Here is a 20,376-nt window from a genome sequence, read left to right on the forward strand (position 1 = left end):
ATACTTTAGTAAAGCTGAGTGTATATGCAATACAGCTGCTAAATTAAATAATCACGGCTACCTGGTGGTGTTGTGCTGTGTCGATGACCCGTCAGGCATGGCCGCTCTTGGCGTCCTCAGGCGGCTAATGCGCATGTCCATGCGCTCAATGTCATGTGTTCATGACGTCACCCGAGTCCGTCATGTGTTCATGACAAGACCCGAGTCTGTAGGATCAGGGCATCACGTGACCTCCCATGTGACAAGTCACGTGTCTCCCATGTGATACAATGTTTACAGAAATACAATGAATTAACTATCGTCATGCTATGACGTGACTCAAAACGTCAAATGACCCCCATAATAGAGACAATACGGCCAATATGTAACGTAGAGTTCACGCTTACAAAAAGACTTTATGCCAGAAAGAAATAATAAAATAAAATAAAAGAAACAGCTAACTTATTTAAAATCACCAATATTAGCACCTTGGTGACCAGGTTCAAAACACGGGTGAACATAAAAAATATATAAATGAATATATAAATCACCCAATGTGAAGTGCTATTACATAACCTAACTAGTTATTAGTATTGTAGAATGTGAACACCCAACCTACCCATAATTGTACTTGCATTGATATTGTTTACAATAATCTGTTATTATTTTATTCTATTTTGTATTTATTGTTATTTAATTATTTATTTTATTTTTTATTTTTTGTATATATTTTATATTATTTTTTAATTTTTATTCTTAATTTTTTATTTTGTATTTTTATATATGTTTTTTTATTTATATCAAATATTGTTTATTCATTTATTTTTTATTTTTTATTTTTTATTTTTTATTTTATATTTTATTTTATATTTTATTTATTTTTTATTTTTTATTTTTTATTTTTTATTTTTTATTTTTTTTTTATTTTTTTTTATTTTTTTTTATTTTTTTTTATTTTATGTTATTTATTATTTATCATTTATTCCCTTATTATTGATTAGTTTAGTGATTTATACCTATTTGCTGTCCCCATATAGTTTATTTATGATAGCAAGTAGTATCCTGTATATGAAATGTAGTAAATTATTAATTATTACTTATTTATTTATATCACTATTCACAGACATTGATTTATTATTTAGCATTTATTTATATAAATAAAAAAGTGTAAACATAATTAAATAAACACATAAAGACACAGTAGGATGAAATGACACAACACATATGTAAATAACCCACCAAATAAAAAATCACCCCTTTAGTTGGAACCTGGCCACCGGTGAAAACAAAAGTGATTAACTAAACCAGAATGGGTAGAGCATAACCAACCACAGAGAAAGAGTAAGGAAATACACATAGAGCCAAACTGGCCACAATATGTCTAGGTTACGGAAACATCAGATGGAGGATCATGCCAAAATACACATCATACGGCCAACAAAGGACCATACGGTCCTACAGAGTTGGAAGTCCCATTATCTTAGACATCAAAAAAGGTCCATGTCTGCATGATCAGGTAGATAAATCCAGTTCAATTGACTCAGTCCCTTCAAGAACCATTAAGAAGAAATCACAACTCCATAGGTAAGTAATTTCCTTGATTTTCGGGAATAGCGGAACAGACGATCTTGACGGACCAGCGATGATTGGTGGATCCACGGGCAATCATTGTACAAGAATCAGGCATCCAAAGTTAGAATTCACAAGCACCTCCAAGTATCCCGGAACAATCCCCACACTAGATATAAAACAAAAGGTAAGTGCCATTTATAAAAGGCAAGAACGAGTTTCACACCGGTGGGGGAAGGGAAAAAGAGAAGGGAGGGGGAAAGAAAAAAAAAAAAAAAAAAAAAAAAAGGGGGGGGGGGGGAAAAAACCGTGTAATAAACTCCCACACAAAACCAATCTGAACATAAAAACAAGTGAAAAAATATCTATCATGAATTAAGTAAAAATTCTAAATGCAAATTATGTGAAATAAACGTATTCCTTTCTAAAGTGAAATACTTAAACATTAATTATATAAGAAGCTGGCTGGCAAAGTGATGCCACCAGGTTAGATGTGAAACAAACTAATATGAAAATTAGATGGTATGAAAATTAAAAAATAAATAAGTGTAAACATTAAGTGTACAAACAACGTGTGTGTCGTGAAATAAGGCCAGTCAAAATACATTGTGTTACCACATAAAATAAAAAGCCACATCACCAATCCCTACTCCTCCCCTGAATCCCATCCCCTCAAATTTACTCACCGAGGAATCCCGTAAACTGAAGTTCTTCATTTAGTCCATTAGGAGCAACAGATCTCAGATTAAATATCCACTTTGATTCCAACCTTAGTAGGGAGTCCTTGATTTCACCGCCTCTGATATTTGTTTGTAGCTTCTCCAAGCCAAAGACTCTGGTACCGTCAATCCTCCCGTTATGCTGTTTCAGATAATGCGATGCCACCGAAGTCAAGAGTTTACCCAAGTTGGTATCCCTACGAGCCAGTGCAATATCAGAAGCATGCCTTTGGATCCTCTTTCGCAGTTGCTGGGTAGTCTGCCCAATATACACCTTCGAACATGGGCAGAGAATTGCATACACTACATTTTTCGTTTTGCAGTTAATATACTGCCTAAGATTGTAGCTCTCATTGGTATATGGGTTAGAAAATGTTCTGGCAGGAACCATCAGGCGACAGGTGACACACTCGCCACAAGGGAAAGAACCACAGTACGGTTGTCCCCTCCCTAATTTTCTTGTCGGTCTCTGGAAATGGCTTCTTGTAAGCTTGTCCCTTAGCGTGGGTGCTCTCTTTGCCACCAGGAGAGGCCTAGCAGGTAACATAGTGGAGATTCTGTTGTCCGTTTGTAGTATCCCCCAGTTTCTTGTCAATATATTACGAACATCCGCCCATTGGTTGTTATATGTGGCAATAAATCTTAGTTGATCATCATTTTTTCTCGGATTAGGTTGCAGGAGCTCACTTCTGGATCTCCTTCTTGTTTTCTCAAAGGCAGTGGAAATCACTCTTTGGGGATAACCCCTATCTCTGAATCTCTTAGTCAGATCCATGGCTTGTTTCCGAAAATCTCCAGATTCCGTACAATTTCTCTTCACCCGGTGGAATTGCCCCACTGGAATCCCCTTCAGAGTGTGTTTTGGATGGAAAGATGTATAATGAAGCAGATTATTCGTGGCTGTCTTCTTCCGATATAGATTCGTCAGAATGCGATTCCCCTGTAATCTCAATTCCAGGTCCAAGAAATCAACTGTGGATCGAGAGATGCAGGATGTCAAGTGAATATTCAAATTATTGCTGTTAAGGCAAGATATAAATTCTTGACATTCCTCAACCGTCCCCGACCAAAAAAATATAACATCGTCGATGAAACGGTACCAACGTATCACTTTACTGAAATACGGCGAGGGGTACACGTGCTCCCGCTCCCACCAACCTAAAAATAGGTTGGCGTAGGACGGGGCGCACCGTGCACCCATCGCCGTACCAGAGACCTGAAGGAAAAATTGTCCATCAAACAGGAAAAAATTGTGCCTAAGTACAAAATTAAGCAGACAAAACAAGAACGAGTCCAGTCCCTCCTCTGACCCAACCCTGAGGCTCAGAAAATACTTTACTGCCTCCGTTCCTAAATCATGAGAGATATTGGAGTACAAAGACTCAACATCACATGTCACCATTAGAGCTTGATCAGGTAGTGTGATATCATCCAAAATTTGGATGAGATGGCTGGAATCTCTCAGGTAGGAGGGAAGTGTTGTGACTAATGGTTGGAGAAAATAATCCAAAAAAAAAAAAAACGTGTACCCCTCGCCGTATTTCAGTAAAGTGATACGTTGGTACCGTTTCATCGACGATGTTATATTTTTTTGGTCGGGGACGGTTGAGGAATGTCAAGAATTTATATCTTGCCTTAACAGCAATAATTTGAATATTCACTTGACATCCTGCATCTCTCGATCCACAGTTGATTTCTTGGACCTGGAATTGAGATTACAGGGGAATCGCATTCTGACGAATCTATATCGGAAGAAGACAGCCACGAATAATCTGCTTCATTATACATCTTTCCATCCAAAACACACTCTGAAGGGGATTCCAGTGGGGCAATTCCACCGGGTGAAGAGAAATTGTACGGAATCTGGAGATTTTCGGAAACAAGCCATGGATCTGACTAAGAGATTCAGAGATAGGGGTTATCCCCAAAGAGTGATTTCCACTGCCTTTGAGAAAACAAGAAGGAGATCCAGAAGTGAGCTCCTGCAACCTAATCCGAGAAAAAATGATGATCAACTAAGATTTATTGCCACATATAACAACCAATGGGCGGATGTTCGTAATATATTGACAAGAAACTGGGGGATACTACAAACGGACAACAGAATCTCCACTATGTTACCTGCTAGGCCTCTCCTGGTGGCAAAGAGAGCACCCACGCTAAGGGACAAGCTTACAAGAAGCCATTTCCAGAGACCGACAAGAAAATTAGGGAGGGGACAACCGTACTGTGGTTCTTTCCCTTGTGGCGAGTGTGTCACCTGTCGCCTGATGGTTCCTGCCAGAACATTTTCTAACCCATATACCAATGAGAGCTACAATCTTAGGCAGTATATTAACTGCAAAACGAAAAATGTAGTGTATGCAATTCTCTGCCCATGTTCGAAGGTGTATATTGGGCAGACTACCCAGCAACTGCGAAAGAGGATCCAAAGGCATGCTTCTGATATTGCACTGGCTCGTAGGGATACCAACTTGGGTAAACTCTTGACTTCGGTGGCATCGCATTATCTGAAACAGCATAACGGGAGGATTGACGGTACCAGAGTCTTTGGCTTGGAGAAGCTACAAACAAATATCAGAGGCGGTGAAATCAAGGACTCCCTACTAAGGTTGGAATCAAAGTGGATATTTAATCTGAGATCTGTTGCTCCTAATGGACTAAATGAAGAACTTCAGTTTACGGGATTCCTCGGTGAGTAAATTTGAGGGGATGGGATTCAGGGGAGGAGTAGGGATTGGTGATGTGGCTTTTTATTTTATGTGGTAACACAATGTATTTTGACTGGCCTTATTTCACGACACACACGTTGTTTGTACACTTAATGTTTACACTTATTTATTTTTTAATTTTCATACCATCTAATTTTCATATTAGTTTGTTTCACATCTAACCTGGTGGCATCACTTTGCCAGCCAGCTTCTTATATAATTAATGTTTAAGTATTTCACTTTAGAAAGGAATACGTTTATTTCACATAATTTGCATTTAGAATTTTTACTTAATTCATGATAGATATTTTTTCACTTGTTTTTATGTTCAGATTGGTTTTGTGTGGGAGTTTATTACACGGTTTTTTCCCCCCCCCCCCCCCCCTTTTTTTTTTTTTTTTTTTTTTTTTTTTTTTTTTTTCTTTCCCCCTCCCTTCTCTTTTTCCCTTCCCCCACCGGTGTGAAACTCGTTCTTGCCTTTTATAAATGGCACTTACCTTTTGTTTTATATCTAGTGTGGGGATTGTTCCGGGATACTTGGAGGTGCTTGTGAATTCTAACTTTGGATGCCTGATTCTTGTACAATGATTGCCCGTGGATCCACCAATCATCGCTGGTCCGTCAAGATCGTCTGTTCCGCTATTCCCGAAAATCAAGGAAATTACTTACCTATGGAGTTGTGATTTCTTCTTAATGGTTCTTGAAGGGACTGAGTCAATTGAACTGGATTTATCTACCTGATCATGCAGACATGGACCTTTTTTGATGTCTAAGATAATGGGACTTCCAACTCTGTAGGACCGTATGGTCCTTTGTTGGCCGTATGATGTGTATTTTGGCATGATCCTCCATCTGATGTTTCCGTAACCTAGACATATTGTGGCCAGTTTGGCTCTATGTGTATTTCCTTACTCTTTCTCTGTGGTTGGTTATGCTCTACCCATTCTGGTTTAGTTAATCACTTTTGTTTTCACCGGTGGCCAGGTTCCAACTAAAGGGGTGATTTTTTATTTGGTGGGTTATTTACATATGTGTTGTGTCATTTCATCCTACTGTGTCTTTATGTGTTTATTTAATTATGTTTACACTTTTTTATTTATATAAATAAATGCTAAATAATAAATCAATGTCTGTGAATAGTGATATAAATAAATAAGTAATAATTAATAATTTACTACATTTCATATACAGGATACTACTTGCTATCATAAATAAACTATATGGGGACAGCAAATAGGTATAAATCACTAAACTAATCAATAATAAGGGAATAAATGATAAATAATAAATAACATAAAATAATAATAAAAAATAAAAAATAAAAAATAAAAAATAAATGAATAAACAATATTTGATATAAATAAAAAAACATATATAAAAATACAAAATAAAAAATTAAGAATAAAAATTAAAAAATAATATAAAATATATACAAAAAATAAAAAATAAAATAAATAATTAAATAACAATAAATACAAAATAGAATAAAATAATAACAGATTATTGTAAACAATATCAATGCAAGTACAATTATGGGTAGGTTGGGTGTTCACATTCTACAATACTAATAACTAGTTAGGTTATGTAATAGCACTTCACATTGGGTGATTTATATATTCATTTATATTTTTTATGTTCACCCGTGTTTTGAACCTGGTCACCAAGGTGCTAATATTGGTGATTTTAAATAAGTTAGCTGTTTCTTTTATTTTATTTTATTATTTCTTTCTGGCATAAAGTCTTTTTGTAAGCGTGAACTCTACGTTACATATTGGCCGTATTGTCTCTATTATGGGGGTCATTTGACGTTTTGAGTCACGTCATAGCATGACGATAGTTAATTCATTGTATTTCTGTAAACATTGTATCACATGGGAGACACGTGACTTGTCACATGGGAGGTCACGTGATGCCCTGATCCTACAGACTCGGGTCTTGTCATGAACACATGACGGACTCGGGTGACGTCATGAACACATGACATTGAGCGCATGGACATGCGCATTAGCCGCCTGAGGACGCCAAGAGCGGCCATGCCTGACGGGTCATCGACACAGCACAACACCACCAGGTAGCCGTGATTATTTAATTTAGCAGCTGTATTGCATATACACTCAGCTTTACTAAAGTATTTAAGGACACTGTGACACACAGTATTTACTCCTGACGAAGTCACCGGAGGGTGACGATACGCGTGGGGTTTTTTGCCGGGGGTAGCAGCTCCATGACCCTGTATCCATCCAGGCACCGAAATATACACATTTTCTGCCTGTGTAGCGCTGGGTGACATATATTTTACTAAATTTCTTAGCCGCATACATCTATATATCTTTTATGGTTTGGCATTTTGGTTTGTTGCTTTGCCGATATCTTTGATTTATTTTTGGGTCATGTTGACAATATTATTTGTTTGCTACCCCCCGTAGGTCTGATACCCTTTATTGATTGTGTGGGTAGACCGTAGACTTGCATGTTCCTTATTGGAATTTTTAAATGTTTTTAAGTGTATTGTGTAGTGGTGTCTTTTGTGAGTGTTTTATATGAGTACTTTCAACTAATAAAAATTACATATATATTTTTCTGGACATATATCTTTATGTACTTATTATATGGTGGAGTGCACTTAATATTTGTCTAGCTCTTTGTCTCTTTGTGGGTGAACATAGCCTTAGGGCGTATCAAAAACTGTAAAAGGTACGTAATCAGGGCGCTGTATGATTTTTTTTAAATGGATCGGCACCAGTGCGGGAATGCCGGTGGCACAGTCCTTTTTCAGTACCACCGCCCAGTTCCTGCGCACGGCGCCAGTCTATTCCCAGGCACTGGCCCTGCATGAATCACTGGGGGCAGGCCCGCTAGACCTCAAAGAGATGATCTCCTCTCTTTGCACGGGAATCGGGCAGCGGTTCAAAAAAAAAGGAACACGCCACCTGCATCCCTGCGTCGGCACCAATCCATTCATGTAGAGCTGACATTTTCAGACACACTGCACCAACGAACAATTCATTTCCAGCTATACTTTTATCGGGACTACTAGGGAATACTAGCGTTACCACCACGGGGCCCCGGTATCAGACATCCATACATCGGCACAAGACCCAGCCCTACCATCTCCGCTTACTTAAGTGACAACGAGGCCGCACAGACGTGCGAAGAAGGAGAGGACCATGAGGACGCACAGCCGGACGGAGGAGACGGGCGACACTGGTGAACATCCGACCGGGAGAGGACGTCAGGAGCGGTGAGAAGTGCCGACCGGCACAAACCACAGTGTGTCTTCTGTATATCTTCCCCAGCAATACGAGCAGCCACTACCATAGTAACTCTTACATTTAAAGACTGGTGAGACTTTCAGTCCACCAGTAGGATAAGTGAGAACTGCTACAATACACTACTTTTTACATTACCAACTGCTTTTTTTACAAAGGACTCTTATTATCAACTATGAATTTTCTAGTATACCAACAATTTACCATCAAATTCATAAAAAACCAGGACAAAAAGATTCTTTAAGAAAAAATTCTTGTTATAAATATTTTTCTTTTTGTAATATAACTTTGCCACAAAAGAATAAACAGAAAATGATATCACCACAGTGCTCAAAAGGTAGGAGACTCAGATGTTCACGCCGTAGCGCTGGTCGACTCCATTCCTTCACTGAAGACTCTCACTCTCCACAGGACGCAAGATGACGACAGCACGTCTTGCTACGTTTCGGGGGTCCGCCCCCTTTCTCAAGCTTGCACTATTGACATTCACATCCCCCATTAGTAAAGGGATTTTGATCAACCTAAACGGCACTCTTTATGGCAGTAATTCTTCTTCTACAATTAACATCATGACGTCTACATACTTCATGACTGTGATTATGGTACAGATAGTGTGAGAGTGAGTATGAGAGTGTGTAAAACCTCATAAGCAATTGCTGTCTATGAAAGATAAGCTGATTATTTCAGATAGGCTGACCTGTAGTATGATTAACCCAACAGTCTTTACGACTATCCATACCTTAGACCTTTCTGTAGAACATTAATGATGATAATTGTTTATCACGTCTTATACAGTGTGTTATGGTAAATCTCCATAATCCATTGACAGTACTGACAGGAGGTCAACGCCCTAATGATATTACAGCGCCCATCACAAACTATTCATGCACAAGGAAAAGTTGAAGCAGAAGATCATGTCCCTGTTTGTCTTGGCCGAGAAGACTTCATTGCGACATTCACCTGTATTGCAGGATCCTATTACAGTTTGGGTGTAAGTGAACTCCTCCGGCGCACATGTATACATTATGAGAAATGAAGCTGCACAGCCTATTCAGCTGAATAAATTGTATATAGTTGTAACATGGCCGATGTATCAAGTGGATCAAAAGGCTGCTCTGCCCAGTAAATACCTTTAACTTGGCATATTTCCTATGGAACCCCAAATACACTACATGGGAACCTCTATGATTAAAGGCTTGTGTTAGGCACTGTCCACAACTGCATTGGTGGCTCCAGTAGGAGCCTCTGTCACAGATATTATAGCACAACATGTAGAGCTATTTTTTCTTTCTGTAAAAACTTTTACCTATAGTCATAAGTCATATGGGTGACAGTACAGCAGAGGTGTCTTCTGTTCATCTTAAACCCTGATGCTAAATCTGTAACAGGACTCCCCTAGCTACCATGGGCCCTTTAGATTCACTGATGTCTTAGGGTCCTATTACACGGACCGATGGAAGCCTGATCAATACTGTAAACGAGCGCTGATCTGCTAGATTAGCACTTGTTTACTGTGGCCTATTACATGGCCCGATAATCGTAGCTAAAGCTGCACGGACATCATTACCGATGTTCGTGCAGCCCTTGCCCAAACAGTTTACATTATCTGTCCACATCCCCGGTCTCCTCTTGTGCTCTGTTTCCTCCCCAGTCCCATGCGCTGCAGCTTAAGAGCGGCATGTCTGAGTTTACAGACCACGCAGCCAATGCCTGGCTGGGACCGCCGTGGCCAGTGATTGGCTCAGCTCTGACACGCCACTCTGAAGCTGCATCGCACGGGACCAGCGAGGAAACAGAGCACAAGAGGAGACCAGGAACGTGGCCAGGTGAGGCAATAGTTTGTTGAATCCTTTTGTTGAATTATTACACATAGCAATGCGCAGTTGGTGGCCAATGGTTTTAGATCTGGGCCTAAAGAAAGATCAGCCAATGATTGTTTTATTGGCTGATCATTGTCTCTATTACGCGGAATGATAATTATCGCTCCGTGTAGTAGGGTCCTTACTCTGTAACAGAAGGGTCTTTGGGCCTCCTCAGGCACTATGGCCGCCCGGGGTACAGCTGCCGTCTGTATTCCCCTACCGTGCCATACACGGTTCAGTCTTCTTAATAAATTGCAGAGCCAAGTAATTAGGAAGGAGCCTGTATGTGTATAGGCCTGGCATGGGTGGGTAAAGTCTATGGCTGTTGTCATGGAGCACAATGGACAGGATTATTGTTTCTAGTGGACCCTGTCCTTTCAGGCGCAGCAGTGTTTGGCATTCTTATAGCCAGGGGCACATCTATGGTTACAATGGCCAGTTCATTTGTCAGGCTTCAGATAATAAGTGGATACTAGTACGTTTAGAAAACCTCATACGATCCTCCAATCCTAAAGTAAGCACAGAAATGTGACCTGTTTGTAAAGAGCTATTGTCACCGTCTTACAACAGTTAGGAGTTTCCCTGGTGACAATTACATAACAGGAGCTGGGTATGTGTGTGACTTTGTTGTGGAGGCTCGGACCGGTTTGTGCCCTGTGCTCAGGTGTGTGTGTTTGCTGAATAAATAGCACACAGGTTATTGTTCACATGCCAAAGGATTTAGGGAACTTAAACGCTGAGCAATTTAATGAAAAGAGGAAGGTTTGATGCCTGGTTATAGACTAGAGACAGGAGCTTTAAAGTGAAACTGTTTCTAGGCTTGATAACATGTTGCCTGGAATACCATAATGTAAAAGCTAATATTCCCTAGTTTTTACTAAGACCAATAGGTGCCTTTGAGTGTAAGGGCCAGTTCACACTGAGTAATAAAATTCGGGCTCCCGTGCCTTCGCTCTCCTACACTCAAAGAATTGACATTTCAATTCTTTGAGCTGAGAGCGGAGGAGAGCAGAGGCATGCGAGCCCTCCCATAGAGACGCTGTTTGACATGGAGGCAGGCACAATTAAATTCCTCTGAATGGTCAGGAAAGGGAAGAGGGGTCCAGCAACTATAAGAAGGTCTCTGACCTTTAGCTAAAGGGGGAAATCCTAATGGTGGTTTAAAATACACTAATAGAACCTCTAAAAGAGTCTATCTGGACATTTCTAGATGGTGGTGGACACAATGAGGCAATGCATTACATTGACATGGTTGGAAGAGTGGCCATATCGGTTGCCACCCAGTTGTCTCTGCAGTTGATGTCCTATTATTAAGAAATGATAGAATAGTGATTCTAACATCCTAAACAGAGTGCCTTCATGAGATGCTAGCACATGACTTTTGGCTGTCTGCTTTAGAAGTCAGCAGAGTTGTCATTGACTCATACATTTCAGGAAAAGCAAAGCTAACTTCAGCCAAAACAGAAGGAAAGTGATGGGAACTTTCCAGATATGAAATGTTTCCGTCCTCTTTGACCTTGTCTTGGATGTAGTATGAATATTACTGTACGTCACTATGATCTTTCCAAGATAATAACTTTCTGTTTCTCTGTTATATTGCTTTCTGGGAATAGCTAGGGGACAATGATATCCCTCCTATAGAGGTTTTATATGCAGCTTTCCTAAATGCCAAACTGTACATGCGTTATTTGCTTTGGATGCACATTTTATGTTAAAAGGATTTCACAATATAGGTTCAGTGGAAATGAGGCATTACATGAAGCTAATTATAATGAATGGGTTGTCTGTGTAATATTCGGGTGTTTCAGGTCAGGTAGAGAGAGAGAAGAACTCTTTTTGTAGTTGTTTTTTTTAAGTCAGTAACCAAATTGACAAACAAATGATGTTGTTCTGTCAGGTACAGGAAGTACCAAAATGGTGACCAATGACTCGTAAAGGGCAATACGGAACACCAAATAATAGGTAATGTTCAACTGCGTCCAATAAGAAGCCTTTAGGCAGATTCAATGGAGAGGAACAGGAACTCCAGCAAATGCACAGGTGAATGTAAAATCTAGTTTTTTTTATTTACTTATTCACATTCTATTATCCAGAACCACTAACAGTCAACGCATCCTTCTCATCCAAACAAAACCTTGTCTTTAGTTCAAATGTGTATATTGATTGATATTGATTGATTGAGTAATTAATCATACTTGTATGATGTAAGTGGTACAACTGATGGTGGTCATATCATAGTTTTTCCAATACTCAATTTGTTGTCCACTCGTCTTTTAAAGGGGTATTCTGGGAAAAAATAACTTTTCCCCTATCCACAGGATAGGGGAAAAGTTGGAGATGGTGGGGGGTCCGATCCCTGAACCATCTGTTATGATGACACTCGACCCTCGGCTCCATTCATTCCTGTTGAGTGACGAAAGAGTTGCGTATCTGCACAATGTGAACAGGGAGCTAACCTTTTCAAATGCAATGATGGATGCTACCTCTGTTTAGCCAATAATACACACCCCAAAACAGAAAAAAACACTAATAGGTGCACCCATGTAATCAAAGAAGTATATAATTTTTATTTAACATAAATTCATCTTCTACACAAAGCTAGACAAACAATTAAATACACTTAAAAACACCCATAAGGGTGGAATGTACAAAAAAGCAGACATAATATGCTAACTTCCACACCGAGCTATATAAAAAAAAATATATTATGGGATCCACAATAATAAATACTCAAAAAAATGTATTGTTGATATCTATTGAGGATTGATGCTGATTCCTAAATCCTCCTAATAAAGTGCCAATGCAAAATAACCTTAAATATATATACAGACCAATAATTCATACCATAATTTCATATATATACATAAGCCCATTAATGATGAAATAAAGTGCTAATACCAAATGTAAACCTCCTATAGTAATACAAGAACCGTGTCTCCAAAGAGTAATTCCCCCCAAGGCAAGAAAGTAGGTAACAATAATGCACCCAAACAACAAAATATAGTATCAAGTAATGTCAAAGATATCACCCAGGATCCCTGTAGACTACTCCGGACCAAACCCAATGCGTATCGTCACTCTGGAATGGTGACTTCGTCAGGGGCCTCAATAGATATTAACAACACATTTTTTAAATATTTATTATTGTGGATCCCATAATATATTTTTTATATAGCTCTCCAGTGTGGAAGTTAGCATATTATGTCTGCTTCTTTGTTCATTCCACCCTTATGGGTGTTTTTAAGTGTTTTAATTGTTTGTCTAGCTTTGTGTAGAAGATGAATTTATGTTAAATAAAAATTATATATTTCTTTAATTACGTGGATGAACCTATTTGTGTTTTTTCTGTTTTGGAAAGAGCTGAGTATATCACTCTTCCGGCATACTCGGTTCTTTCCGATGCTCCATAGGAATAAATAGAGCCACGGGTCATGTGCCGACCTGGGGCTCTATTCATAACAGAGGCGGCGGGGTCAAAAACGGAGAAGGCCGGTGGGTTCAGGGGTCGGACCCCCTGCGATCTCCTACTTTTCCCCTATCCACAGGATATATCCAAAGTTCAATTTTCCTGGAATACCCCTTTAACTTTAGCCCTGACTAAAGGCTGGAAGGGTCCAAACTTTTTAGGGATTAGTGGTTCCTTGTCTTATATACTGTGATAATATCTAAATAAAATAGCATTTTACATTCACCTGTGGATTCACTTGAGTTCCTATCCTTTACTGTTGATGCTCCTGCCTATGGCTGTATCCATGTTTTTCAGGAAGCCCTTTTTCTCCAGGGAGCTGGATTCAAATGTTGAGTGTTTAAGTTTGCGTAAACCCAAACTTAACTTAAGTAACAGCCTGTTGATTTTAAAAGGAATTTTGTAATTCTTAATTTCCCCTGTGGTGGCGCTGCAGGAATTACAGCTGATCACTGGAGCTAACAGTAGCGAGATAAGACATAAGATATTGTTCAAAGTAGAGAACCCCTTTAATGTAGCTCCAAGCTGAAGGGTCACTTGAAGAGGCCAATATTTACACTCCAAGCTCTGTTTGCAATATGTTTAGAATTAATTTAGCAATATCATTATAATCGTAGCCATCTTGTATTTGGATAACTAACCTGAGATGTCTCCAGGTGTTTTACTTTCCTTGCACATGTATAAAAAGCCTATTTATTGAACATTTTATCCTGAATAAACAGTTCTGAGCAAAGACTCCTATCAAAGGGTTTGATTAAAAACCATGTATCACAAACATATCCAGGGTCACATAAGGTTGGCTGCTGCAATGTAATCTTAGCTCACAGGAAATCAATGAAATCTGTTGTGCAATTGTCTGCACTCTGCAAAGAAACCCGTTGTCACCCATTATTGACCCAAGATTGGATAGATAGATAGATAGATAGATAGATAGATGGATAGATAGATAGATAGATAGATAGATAGATAGATGGATAGATAGATAGATAGATATCCAATATATATGGCCCCTAATGCCGGATGTCATGAAGATTGACTATGTCTATGGACAGATTTACATTAAAGGGGTTTTCCAGGACTTTTATATTGGTGGCTTATATGCCAAAGCTGTGGCTATGCCAAACAGCTAATTGGGGGGGGGGGGGGGGGGTGTTGACACCCTGCCGATCAGACATGATGACCTACCTTAAGGATAGCCCTAAAAACTATCTTCAACCTATGGACATGAGCATCACACAGCCCTTTTTACAACACAGTTTATGCATTTATGATCTCGACAACATTACTAATAAATAACCATCACCTGTCAACAAGCCATTATATAGAGAATTATCTGCTGACCAATATCTCTCCATTCTGATAAAAAGATAGACATGCCCTTGATTTGTTATCGCCTTATGATGGTATGAATTGTGTAGTATGTATAGATGTTACTTCCCAGCTGTATATGTTATCAGCAGATACTGACGTGAGAACATGCTGACCTGTCCTCCTCATATATCATTTATCACAGTTACTGTTTTATCTCTGCTGCTGCACCCAGGACCTGGAGTAAATCATAGCGGCACAGCATTCTGGATTATCAGGTACCGAGCTAGGTGCTTTCTGTAGTCATAGCGAAATAAAAGTTATACCACTCAAAGGATCATATATTATGATAAGATAAAGCAAATAGGCAATGGAAGACAACAAAACAAGACTTACCCCACTAGGAGGGGTAGAAGATAAGTAATTAGAAGGGGGTAAGTACATGTCACGAGCATCGCATGCAGGCAAAACCCACACCTTTTCGCAATGTTCAACAGCTGTTCCATGTTAACGATATTGTGAAAGCAAAAAAATATGTTTAAAGAGAGTATTTAATAAACTGGACGAAAATTTTTTAACAAAATTTAGTCACAATTCTTCAATAATGTGCAAACAAGCTGCTTTTATGACAGTGGATACGTCTGTTCACTGCGTGCAACTGCACAGGCAACATAAAAAAACAATTATGTGTCAAAGGTCGCCACGTTTTAGAGAGGAGAGTTCTAAACCTTCTGTACAGCCACCACCCAGCATTAGACAGACATCTATGTTTAGGAACCCAAGGGCCACATTGGTCTTGTTTGACTAAACATTTGAAGGAGTATTCCCATCTCATAAAGTAACAGCATGTAGTTACAATATGCCAACCCTTTATGATAATTGTGGGGTCCAATGCCTGGGTCCCTTACCAAACCTAAGAATGAAGATTCAGCACAGCCGCAGAGCAGCATTCATGTAAATAAGGCCTACTGTGTCTCCTGTACAGCCTGGTGGATAGGGGTGCTACTGCGCTCATAGAAACTGTGAACGTGCCCCTTTATTCTCAGGTGCCATTTACAGTTATTTGGGCGCTGTATACTGTGTACCATTGTATGATATAGGTGAGCTGTGGGACAGTCATTTAAGTTCAGAAAGATCCAGAGGATAGCAGAGCTTGGAGGGACCGAACATGACTAAGATGGGAAGGGGGAGAAATATAAGATTAAAGGTCGGTTAGGGTAAAATTAGGAATGTTTTGGAAGTGGGGTGGAGGTTTTGGATGGTAACGATAGCAGGATGGTCCACCAACCCAGTCTTGGTATAGTCTGTATCTTGGCAAGAGGTAAGGGTTTCTGATTCTGCCCCATTGTCCACTGTCACAAAGTATGTGTAGGGGGGTTGAGTTGGTTTAAGGAAGACCTGTAGCCAACCAATTGTGAGCTAACATCTGTATCCAACCAGTAATTATGTTGCAATAGAATAATACCACTAATACAAATGTAATAACATTGGCAACCCACTGATTAGGCAACCTGAAACCAATACAATGTATGGCCTATACAAGGACTGATGCTACTGAATAAGCTACAAGTTATGTTTGAATCAGAACCTATAGGCAGTGGCCTCTAAGCTGTCAAACTCCAACTTTCAACTGTGACTCCTAGAACTGTGACTTCCAGCATATGACTCACAGTTAGGAAATAGATGGAGTTTGGAAATCAGTGTTATTGTTTATTGTTAGCTTCCATATAATAATTGTCACACTTACTTTATAATAATAGCACATTGCCCCTATACTATAAGTAGCAGTGTTCTCATTGTAATAGTCATAGAGCCACCATAATAACAGTAATAATTCTCCTCTGTGACAGTGTTCTTATACCAAGAGTCACAGCATCCTCAGTGACATCCTAACAGTAGTCATAGTGCCACCAGAACAATAGTCACAGAAACCTTAAAAATATTCATAGTGTCACCATGCCAATAGTCACTGTGAGCTCATAATGATAGTCATAATGTGAGTCATAATGATAGTCATATTTCTCCCATAACAATAGCCATACTGCCCTTGCCTCCCTCTCTGTGCTCTTTCTTGACCCTGCTGCCTATGTTTCCCATAGTTGCTATAGACCAGTATAATGGCAGCCACGTGACAGCCCCATATCCTTAGGAGATTCTTTTTGCTAGTATAGAGTTTTAAGGGTCCCACTCCCCAAACACCTGTTTTACACAGAGCTTAGACAGCCAGGTTTTTTAATTTGATCTCCGCAGCGCCTGCTGTGGGACCAAGTGACTCTTCATCAATTCTCATTATTATTATTAGTAGTAGAAGTAGTAATAAACAGGGGCTACATGGTGGCCTTGGACAATCCTTTTATGTTATAAAGTACCCCGACTATAAACTGGTTACAGCATGTTCTTCTGCTGTGCACCCTAGTGATCAGCCCTAACCTATGGGAGGAACCTTGCAACAACCATTCAGTTTAGTCGCAGCGCTACCGCAGGGGAAGTAGAGCATTACACACTTCCCATTGAAGGTTGGACCTCTTTCCTTAAAGGGTGTAAAAAATATGGTTAATAAACCAGACAACACCTGTAGGCGTGCACCCTTCAGTTTCAATGAGCTGCGCTTCATGATTCATAACATTGCACAAGTCGCCATGTTGGCCTCACTCTACAGTTATTTTAGAACTTCCTTCAATGCGGCGTCAATGGGATTACTACTCAGTGATTAAAATATTCGGCTGGATAAACTTCAGGAAGATTACAAAATTTTAGTGGGGTCTTTAGAATTAGGTGGTCGTAGACTGATAGGTGATCATGTTTGTGCAAGGCTCTCTCTAGTCAAGTCTATGGGACCTGAGGTGCCTATAAACATATGATAAAACTGAGCCAGAACTGCTAATTTTGACTAGACAACTACATATTTTAGAGGAGAAATCCATCCTTTTTTTTCTTCAAATCAATAAGTTTCAGGAAGTTATATAGATTTGTAATTAACTTCTATTTAAAAATATCAATTATTCCAGTACTTATCAGCTGCTGTATGTCCTACAGGAAGTGATGTATTCTTTCCAGTCTGACACAGTGCTCTCTGCTGACACCTCTGTCCATGTCACGAACTGTCCAGAGCAGGAGAGGTTTTCTATGGAAATTTGCTGCTGCTCTGGACAGTTCCTGTCTCCGACAGAGGTGGCAACAAGGAGAACTGTGTCAGACTGGAAAGAATACATCACTTCCTGCAGGACCTACAGCAGCTGATAAGTACTGGAAGACTGGATATTTTTACATTAAAGTAAATTACAATTTAAAGTAAAGTAAATTACAAATTTATAACTTTTTGACACCAGTTGATTTGAAAGAAAAAAAAATTTCAGCCAGATAATCCCTTTAACAATTTTTTGTTACTACAGTAGAAAAACTGGTATGTGAGGAGTCTGACAGCGGCTTATTCCCCTTCCCCACTCAGAAGGCATTCAAGCTGGAGGGTCAAGGGTATCTGGAGGAATAGCTGTTGGCTGAAGGACAGGTAACAGCTATTGAGGCTGTGTTCACACTACTTATATTTCAGTCAGTATATTTCAGTCAGTATTGCAACCAAAACCAGGAGTGGATTAAAAACACAGAAAGGATCTGTTCACACAATGTTGAAATTGAGTGGATGGCTGCCATTTAATGGCAAATTTTTGCTGTTATTTTAGAACAACGGCTGTTATATTGAAATAATGGCCGTTATTTACTGTTATATGGCGGCCATCCACTCAATTTCAACATTGTGTGATCAGAGCCTTTCTGTGTTTTTAATCCACTCCTGGTTTTGGTTGCAATACTGACTGAAATATACGTAGTGTGAACGCAGCCCCAAGGTGTATGGCCACTGACCAGGCATATTGCTTATAGTTTGGAATAGTAGCATATTGAGAGGATGGAGACCACTGTCCAATAACAAACTGTCACTGCTTTACCTGATAGGATACATGTCTGACAAAGGATTCAGAACTGAAAATTTCAACAAAGAGAAAATGCAAATGATTAACCCATCAGAATGTATTACTAATTCCTCCGGAATGCAGGCTAAAAAACACGAGATTGTTCCTTTTTCTTCTGAAACTCTTACACCAAGATTTAACCTGATAAGTCACACACTTCAAGATACACAAAGTTATCACACACAGATATGTCACCACCACGTGCCCCTAATCACTGTGGTAAAAAAAGAAAAAGCTACAATTACAAACCTGCAAAAATTCTATTGTGCTATATCTGTATTTGGGAAAGCTGGGTGACAGACAATAGTATTATAGGTGCCCCCTAACTTTTCTAAACTCTTGACCGGTAAAACTTATCTACTTATGTAACATTACATGAGTGCAGAATCACTGCATCATAACTAAGCAGAAATGTTCATGTTAGTGGTCACCCAGCTTTCCCAGGAACAGATATAGGTAAGAAATTAAAGAATATGATGATAGAAGAGAACATGCTGTTTGATTAATCATTTGATGTTGCTTTTACATTTTTCATTTCCCTTTAATTATTGATTCTATTGGCCCAATTGTTGTTGCACCTGTAACAGTCTTTAGGGTGAAACCCACATGATCCACTTGCTTTGCGTTGTGTTGCAATTGCACAATAATTACAATCCAACGGGATTATGTGTTGTCACCCTTACAGATTCCCATGACCACTTCCTGACCTCCGTCACCCCATGTTTACCAGGCAGCATCACTTACCCCTGTACAGGTAATATCTGGCGCATTACTTGGCAGGCTCTCCAGCGTTATCTCCTGCTGTCTGCAGAGTCCATAGTGTAAGATCAGTGTCAGCAGGAGAGGACAGAAAGCCAAGTGTTTCATTGTCAATGTCTCCAAAGATACAAGGTATCACCGAACATCCAAAGCTATTGCTCCTGAGTGTAGGTCATGAGGAGGTAAATGGTTAAATTGCTGGACGTAGGGGAACGTTCTGTTGACCAGTCCCTTATACTTGTTAGAAAACAAAGGGGGTGTAGAATAATAATCGAGAAATAAGCGGTGATAGGTAAGAGGAGGACAAAGGAGAGTGAGGGGTCCTGATGCTGATGAATGATCTATCTTGTCTGTCCTCAAGGTGAAGTTGTTTCCCAATCCTATAGGAGTCCAAGTATTCCTTATTAAGTTCTATTTTCTATCCGACATCCAGAAGTCCCTGAAGACTCATGGTAATGTATCAGCTCAAATACAGTCCTGACATGTACGGTCCCTGCGAGTCAGTCCTATGCCCTTTCCTGAGTCACTCCAGTGCAGTAGCTGTACGACCGCCTCTGCTACACACCCTGCTGTTATGGTTACACCTCCATGTGCCGGAGCAGAGTCCACCCCTGTGCTGGCTCACACACATGGCACCTCTCACTGACTCAGTCCCCTTTCCTAAGAAATATCACTAGTATGGCGGTGCTATTTTTGGAGATGTTTGCTGTGTGTGTGCCAGGAAGGACCCTGTCACATATGACACACAGATCCAAGGGCCCACTTT

At 39.6% G+C, this 20,376-nt stretch overlaps 1 protein-coding gene across 1 annotated transcript in view; it reads right to left on the minus strand.

Moving 5' to 3' along the window:
- The window catches only part of IL17RC (interleukin 17 receptor C), a 51,799-nt gene extending 31,669 nt beyond the window's left edge, over positions 1-20,130 (minus strand). The window contains exon 1 of the mRNA XM_069966818.1: positions 19,596-20,130. Coding sequence (XP_069822919.1) covers positions 19,596-19,718 — 123 coding nt within the window. The 5' untranslated portion in view covers positions 19,719-20,130. The remainder of the gene's footprint in view (positions 1-19,595) is intronic.
- Between the last annotated feature and the right edge of the window lie 246 nt (positions 20,131-20,376).

The sequence above is a fragment of the Dendropsophus ebraccatus genome, chromosome 4 (assembly GCF_027789765.1).
Source record: "Dendropsophus ebraccatus isolate aDenEbr1 chromosome 4, aDenEbr1.pat, whole genome shotgun sequence".
Taxonomy (NCBI): domain Eukaryota; kingdom Metazoa; phylum Chordata; class Amphibia; order Anura; family Hylidae; genus Dendropsophus; species Dendropsophus ebraccatus.